Here is an 8,163-nt window from a genome sequence, read left to right as displayed (position 1 = left end):
TACAAATACTCGTTACTTCATGAACGGCATAGACTAATTCATTTTAAGCTCCCTCTATTGACTACTAAGAAAGATTGATAGATAAATAAATAAATAAATAATAAATATGATTGGACAACTCACACACGGTCATTTGATTCCAAACTAAGCAGAGCTTGTACTATGGTAACCAAATAACTGATAAACATACTTATATACTTCTAAATACATACTTATATAGATACATTAACATCCAGGCTCAGAACAAATATTAGTGCTCATCACACAAAGATTTGTCCCGGGTGGGATTCGAACCACGATATGGCTATATACGAGTTATTTGCATTACGGTTTCTCTCTCGATCTGAACCGAGTCACCTGCGTCAGGGGCTAGCGGGTTCCTTCACGAGGATATAATATCACGAGCTTATATTTTCAAATGTAAATGAACTTGGAGTTTCTAAGATAATGTATGGTAACAATGTATGTTGAATGATTTATTTCAATCAAAACCGCTAATCGCTCGTGTTATTAGCGCCCTGTGATATGTGACTGATAAAACCGCTCAGTGTATCTCACACACGACAGTACGCGGGGACACGACGCGGTGCACGACAAGAGGGATGATGTGAGTTCAGTAGCATTGTTTGTTATTTGTTTGTCGGGTGAGTGGTAGCCGCATGTGAGGACTCGGCTCGGCTCGAGCGTGTGAGGCGCTACGTAGTAGGTAGTGAGCGTCGATGTCGGCGGTCCCCACTCGCGCGGCGGCGGCGGTGGTCGGCGGTGGGGCGGCGGCGCGGGCGGCGCAGGCGGCGCGGCTGGCGGCAGTCTCCTGCCCCGCGCCATGCTCGCCACACGCTCCCTCGCCCTGTGCGCCGCCGCGCTGCTGCTGGCCGCGTGCGCCGCCTCCCCCGCGCGCCCGCACTCCTCCGCCGCCGCACACGCGCGCCTCCGCCGCCAGCTCGCCGACGACGATGCGCTGCAACCCCTCGAGGTATGTACCCTGTACCGTGCCGCTCGACCCGCGTCACTGACACTCGACACCTCCGACCCTCGCCCTCGTTGACGTCGCCTGCGAGCGACCGACCAGGTTGCAGGAGTACGTAAATAAAGTAAATAGTCATTAAAATACCACTCTCCGGCCTGCAACCGAACGTGTTTGCACGGAACGATTAAGTAATTACTATTTTGCAATCTGATGGTTAACGTTACACGAAAATACGAATGTGAGGCGAGGCGTCACCGTCAGCGAGTGGCGGACGCTTCTCGTGTGACTCGCGGTAGTTTACATAACGCGCGAGTAAGGAGCGCAGTAGGCGGCGGTGTCGCATGTCGGTGACCGGGTTAACAGACTAGTTCGCCATCGTATAATATGTAAGTGATTTACTCGGCGATGCGCTGACGTAACGAGTTGTCTCCGCGCCGCTCCCGCTTATGTAAGGCGCGAGCGGCGGCTGCGCTCGCTCCAGTCTCCGAGATTTGTTTACAGCGCGCCGCATCTCCTTCGCCTCCTCGCAGTCGCTTCACACATTACCGCTTACACTCGCGCGCGTGACGTCACACGCGCCGGGACTCGCGGCGCTACATCATTACAGTACATTTGGATGCGCGCCGCGCTAACTAGCTAAATATACATGTCATGTTCTTGTCACGAGTCATGTATATTCAGACGGCGGGCTCGTTCAATGTTCGCCGAGTCGCGCCGTCGCTGTGCCCTCTCGGTTAGTCCACAGATAGATACACGGTCAATTGAGTGTAGGTGTCGCGGCGATATCCGCGCTCGTATCGTTACCAAATGTTATTCCGCAGGACAAAGTAACAGGAAGCCCATTAACACAAATCTGAATTAAGTAGCGGCCGAAACTACGTGGGCGTTGCAAGTTCACTCGCACTCAGTGCAGTGATTGTATAAGAGCGCGGCGCTCAGTGAACGTATGAGCAGCCCTCGACACAGCGCGCGTCGGCGCAGCGCGCAGGCGACACGCGCCACCGCGACACATGTCATACACTACCCGCATCGTGCGTCGAACACGCGTGCGACGCGACCTCTCCCTCACATGCTTCACGCTCATGCATCGTAGCACTTGTCCGTCCTCCACAATGTTACCCAGTGGTGAACATGGAGACGCCGAGATATCACAATAATCCATTCTTACATCTGCTTCGAATAACATAGTTTAACTTACATTATTAAATGTATGAAAGCCTCTACGTGAGCGACAGACGCGTTTGTTTCGGGAGCTTCTCATGTATTGCACGCAAGAATAACACTCGGTATCACAATCATCATTGGCTCTGAACTGTGATGACGGTGACCTCGCCCCGACGTCGTCCGTCATGTCCGGCGCCATCGAAACCGCGCTCTAATCATATCTCATTATCACTAATTGCCAGTGTCGGCCTCGCGCTCGCCTCGCACCCGCCTCGCACCCGCCCCGCACCCGCCCCTCACCCGCCGTTTACTTGTATTCCTGTACAGATGCATGTTCGCGGTACAGCGGCATGTGTCGCGGCTCGTTCCGGCGCGCACACAACGAGGTCGCGGCGCGTTGCTTCAGAACAATAAACTAAATGAACCCGCCACTCATCACTATTGTGACGCGAGCAGCCTCCGCGTGTGTTGCCACATCGGCCCATCTCAATGTTTCCTTAATATTCTAATTGCACGCTCGTGATCCAGTTGTCTTTACTTAACCGTTCGGAATACCACACAGCGTCCTTTATAGCTGACTGCGCCGACTGAGCCGTATGCACCGATACATTGCTACGTGGTACGTCGTACGCGAGTGTCGCAACCAGGAGCCCACAGAGCGGCGCCGCGGCACAGATATAGGGCAGATCGTTTTTACATGAGCCGGAAATGCGGCCACAATAGTGGTGATTGTGGTGAACCAATCGCGCCATTGTTGTCGCAACACGCGAGCGCTTTTTCCTCGAGCGGCGATTCCCACGCGGGAGGGTTGCGCCGCGCCGGTCACTCCCGCGCCCACGCTATTGCGTTACACGAGCATTAGAAAGGCCCAGTATCGCCGGCGTCGGTGCAACCCCGACGTCTCGCTCGTATACATATTATTGACACGAGCGTGGGCGGCGTCGGATGAACGCGGCGGTGGCGGCGCGAGGCGCATGGCAGCCGTGTGTCGCGGGACGGCGAGTGATTACCGCGTCCAGTGGCGCGAGAGGCGGGCGGCCTCGACCCGCGCCGCCCGCCCCGCCCGCCCCGCGCCCTATACTGCCTACGGTACCTGCAGGCTACATTAACATGCAATGAGATCGTCGTCGCGGACTCGCGGATGTTTACAAACATGTTCAACGTTATCGTTAACAACAATACAGAACAAACGTCGTGTAGATCACCGCGGTCGCTGTGAGCAGAGGTCGAGTGTGCCGCGCTGTGAGTCGCGACGACGAACCACGCGGACTTGACATGACGATAATAAATCACTTCACTAATATAATATAATACATATGATATACAATACATACTTGCTTGTGTTGCTTACGTTTTATCAAAGTTCCACTACACTCAACGCAACGAATGTCCGGCCTTCAGCACGCTCGCCGCTCCCCGCCCCGCTCCCCCGCCCCGCTCCCCGCTCCGCGCGACGCCGGTCCTTAAAGCTATTCACGTAGAACTGCCTTGTATTATAACTTACTATTGAAATCATAATTCAATCATGTCTTGTATGGACACATATACACTCTTGAACGTGCTCTCGGCGCTGCTGCGTCACCTGTCACTATTCTACCGACACTGACAACGATGTGATAAGCAGCAGGATATTGATGCGGCGTCATATTCCTACGACTAGTCATTTAGACAAACTTTTAAGGTTTGTACAATGTACATGACACAAATAACGTGTTGCAACAACAGAAGGCGCGAAAGATGATTGTTCGCTGCAAGTGCGCGGTTTCAGTACACGACCTTCTCAACTTTATTAACATCATTCATGAGATCACGAAATGCGATGCAGTACTGGCGTTGTGTTATAACACATACCTTACATAGTACCAATAACCTGATACTGAGAACTCATGAGTTTATGAAACTATTTTTAAAAACTTCAGATTTAGAGAGTTTTGTTAGCAGGCACATTTCGATCGAATTAGTGCAGCGAGTGTGTTGTGTGCCCTTGTATGTGTACAAGACGCGGTGTAGTAGAGGTGCGCGGTGACGTCACGCGGTAACACGATCACACTAACTGGACGTAACACACCTAGTGTAGTGGATGCAGTGGGTGCAGTGGGTGCAGTGGGTGCAGTGGTGGATGGTACATATAAGGTGGTGTCGGAGTGCTTGTAGTGTTGGTGGCGTAGTGCGAGGCGTAGTGATGGCAGCGTGTGTGTGTGTGCAGGACGCCGGCGCCGACGAGCAGACGCGCGAGAAGCGCAAGCTGGAGGGAGTGACGCAGGCCAAGTTCGGCATCAAGAACGCCGTGCTCGGCTTCGTGTTCGGGGTGAGTACTCGCGGCTCGAGCCGCAGCGTCGCCGGGTGACGACGCGGGGCAGCGCACACTCACGGTCGCCGTCTGTTGTAGAAAATCAACTCGCTGATCGACGCCAAGACGCGCCTGGTGGACTCGCTCGACCGACAGAACATCGCACTTAACAAGCAGTACGGCATCGAGCCGCCGCAGAGCGGGCTCGCGTCGCTGAGCGGCGTGGTGGGGCAGGTGGTGAGCGGCATCGGGCCCAAGCTGCAGCTGCTGGGGCCCAAGATCCAGGCGGTGACGGGGCTGCTGGGCGGCGCGTCCGGCGGCGCGTCCGGCGGCGGCGGACAAGGTGGGGGCGGCAGCGGCCTCGGCTCCATCCTCTCGCTCGTCACCTCCCTGTCGGGCTCCTCGTCGGGCGGCGCCGGCGCCGGCGGCACCGTCGAGACGGTCGACTCCTCTGAGGAGGACGACTCGTGAGCGAGCACTCCCACTCCCCTTCCCGCCCGTCCCTTCCCCGGCTCCCTCCCTCGTCCCGGCCCGTAGTCCCAGGTCGCTTGTACAGTCCGCGATCGTCCGCCCAGTGCTAGCGGCGTGCCGCACTCTCTATATTTTGTATTTATATTGTAAATAGGTTTAGGTGAACGTTGGTGATATTAAAAAATTCCTTTAAATATGTGTGTTGTTTTACTGCACGTAGCACGCATGTGACACCGCCTGCACCTCTAGTCTGCCGCCCGTAGATGCCCGTAGCTGCCCTGTACATATAGTATGTGTCGCCGACGGCCGACGCGACGCGGTGCTGAGGCAGCGACGTCGACGTCAGCGAGGAGGCGCCCGCGCCGAGCGCCAGCAGCTTGCCATGTGTATATTGTGTATAATAAGTCAGTAGTTCCGCCACCGTCGCGACATAGTCAGGGCGCGAAGCGAGCAGTCGCCGCCGCTGCGCGTCGCACACACTCTAGTCTCCGCTTGTCCTTAGCTTTATTTCCTAAGTCATTCGTAGTAGCCAAAATAATGTATGTGTCGGTCGTGTTGCTTAACGACGGCGAGGTCGCGCGCCTCGCCGCCGCCTCACCGCGCAGCACCGCGCATCACTCCCGGCGAGGCGCGCGACCTCTGCGCCGCCGCGCGTTGCGCAACCCGCGCGCATCTGCACGTGCGCCCGACTGTCTGCCGCCCGCGTACTGTGTACTACACCATGTACTACACCGTGTACTACATCGTGTTCCGGAGCACCGTGTAGTAGCACTAGTGGCGCAGTAGTAGCAGGTACACAGTGAAGCGCGGCTCCCCTCTATCGCACTGTGAGTATTCCACACTTGTAGTAATATGGTTGTACAGCAATGAACGTAACAGACTTGCACCGGCTTTACATCGTTACAGTTATAATAGAAAAAAGAAGTGACAACAACAGCAGCAGCTACACTTTTATTAGTGTTATATGAAGGACACAAACATAATTTATTAGTGAAATTATAAATATTGAGTGTTAACTGAAGGTGAGTGCGTGTCGGTGCACGTGGCACGGCGTGTTAACATGAAACTGTGATGTTGTCTGTTGTCTGTCGAATGACTTGTATGTGCTAACAACGAGGAGATCTGTACAGTGTACGTATTATATGTATGTCAGTGAGTCGTACTCGTATTGTACCGGTGATGGTGACGACCGGCCTAGTGCTCGTAGACTTAGTGCTCGTAGCCGCACCGTAGCCACGCCCCGCTCGTAGCGCCGAGTGCTACGCACGCGTAGCGCTCGGCACCTGCACACACACACATGTGCACACTCACAATTCACGACGACTACACTCCCGTGAACTCGTTCGAGTAGTGCCTCCGCCGACAAACGATGTATTAAATTAAATAAATTATTATTTATTTATTATACCTACATATAATAAATTATATTATGTCTGTAAAAACTTGTTTGATTTTAGAATCCGAGTTATTGAACTAACTCTTACTCCATCTCTCCCGCCCGCTTCCATATAACCGTGTACCAATCTGTACTTTGTGTACTCGTAAGTATCAATTATATGTATTTATATAAAATAATTTATTTGTCGCTAACTACAGTCGCCACACTAATACGTGTAATACTAGTGATTCGTGTACTATACCATATCGGTCACATTGTACATCTTTATAGAAGCGTTATCGCGTTAGTAGCATAGTGTAACACCGAGAGAGCACCGAGCGGGCACAGAGCTAGGTTATCAGTGTAGAGCATCGCGAGTACGTAGCACGCGCGACACTCGACACTCGACACTCGACACTCGACACGTGACACGAGACAGGCGCGAGGCGAGGGACGCGCGGCCGCGCTGCGAGCGCTCGCTCACACCTCGCTTGCGCAGAGTGGCACTACGTGGAGGCGCCGCGCGGCGAGCTCCGACACGCGCCCCCCGCTCCCCCCGCGCACTACGACGCGCCTCACGCGCTCTACTACGCGCCTGACGCCGGGCTCGGCGGCGGACTCGGCGGAGCTGAGCGCGGCGCGGGAGACGGCCCGGAGCCCGCGCCAGGCGAGCGACGACATCCCCGAGTTCGACCGGAACAAGGTCAGCCTCGACCTGCCGGGGAACTTGTTTGGGCCGTCCGTGTCCCTGCTCATCCGTACTACTAAGATCATCGGTGACGTCATACAGGTCAGTTCCCACCCTACTTACTAGTAATATCTCTGCCCTTCAACTATTCTTTTTTATTGGGCTCATTCAACTCAAAATCTTACAATATACTAGTGGACCAGTCCGACTTCGTCCGGGCATTGAAGAATATATTAAAGCAACAATAGTAGTAATAATTTTTTTTTTTTTTTTCGTTGATTCCACTCTCCTGGAAATTTTGATCTCTTTGCTTAGTTGTTCAAAAGTTATGCGCCTACAAACATTATCAGCCTAGCCTTTATTCCATCTATATTTGAGTCGGCTTCCAGTCTCACCAGATGCGGCTAGATAACAGTATTTTACATGAAGCGACTGCCTATTTGACCTCCACAACCCAGTTGCCTGAGTTATAACACGATACCCTTCGGCAAGACTGGCTGTCAAAGATCTTTAAAAATGCCTGCCGAGCCCCACAATTTAACATGCCTTCCAAAACACGGAGGAACACGTATAAGATGTTCAATTTTTATATATTTATATACAAGAGTGTATGAAGGAAGGAAAAAACAAAGGAACGTGCATAATTTTTCAGAACTCAGCGGTGCGCTACCAGACGTTCCTGCGACTGTTCCGGCCGCTGTTCCGCGGCCCCTTCGAGATCAAGGGCCTGGACCCGCCCACCACCACCACCACCACGACCACCACGCGCCGCCCCACCACCACCACCAGCAGCAGCAGCGCGGCCGCCGCCGACAACGAGGTGCGGCGCCGCTGACCTCACCTGCCTTCAACACGGACAACTCACACGTTGCCGACCCCCCATTATATTGTAGTTTACAGTACGATGATCACGTAGCGATCACCGACCGAATCTCACCACTAGTAGTAAGTTATCCTAGAAGTATCGGGTGCTTCGATCATATCATTACACATGTACACTATGAACGGTCTCCAACCTGCTGCTACCCGCAGCCATACCATCCTATTGTATGTGAAGCAGTAATGCTAATAGCTATATTATTATGTACATTATTTATCGAAATGGATGAATGTCAGTCAGCATCATCGATCCAATGTTTGTCATATTTAATAGTCCCGGTGTAGGATGTGCATAGCTGTGATGTGTGTTTTCTATCGTAATCATG

The 8,163-nt window shown here is 53.2% G+C and overlaps 1 protein-coding gene across 1 annotated transcript; it reads left to right on the top strand.

Moving 5' to 3' along the window:
• Positions 1-753: 753 nt before the first annotated feature.
• LOC142981988 (uncharacterized) lies at positions 754-5,088 on the top strand. The gene is made up of 3 exons (XM_076128204.1): positions 754-973; positions 4,338-4,439; positions 4,521-5,088. Exons 1-3 carry the CDS (start codon positions 824-826, stop codon positions 4,890-4,892), a joined length of 624 nt encoding a protein of 207 aa, XP_075984319.1. The 5' UTR covers positions 754-823; the 3' UTR covers positions 4,893-5,088.
• The last annotated feature ends 3,075 nt before the right edge of the window (positions 5,089-8,163 follow it).

This window comes from Anticarsia gemmatalis, chromosome 21 (assembly GCF_050436995.1).
Source record: "Anticarsia gemmatalis isolate Benzon Research Colony breed Stoneville strain chromosome 21, ilAntGemm2 primary, whole genome shotgun sequence".
In the NCBI taxonomy this organism is placed as follows: Eukaryota; Metazoa; Arthropoda; class Insecta; order Lepidoptera; family Erebidae; genus Anticarsia; species Anticarsia gemmatalis.
Note: the sequence above shows the minus strand (reverse complement) of the source record. Positions and strands in the feature narration are given on the sequence as shown.

Excerpts from the sequence above, each read along its gene's own strand:
- LOC142981988 (XM_076128204.1), top strand. The coding sequence starts at position 824 with ATGCTCGCCACACGCTCCCTCGCCCTGTGCGCCGCCGCGCTGCTGCTG. Across the intron at positions 974-4,337 it reads ATGCGCTGCAACCCCTCGAG|GACGCCGGCGCCGACGAGCA; the intron begins GTATGTACCCTG and ends GTGTGTGTGCAG. Across the intron at positions 4,440-4,520 it reads TGCTCGGCTTCGTGTTCGGG|AAAATCAACTCGCTGATCGA; the intron begins GTGAGTACTCGC and ends CGTCTGTTGTAG.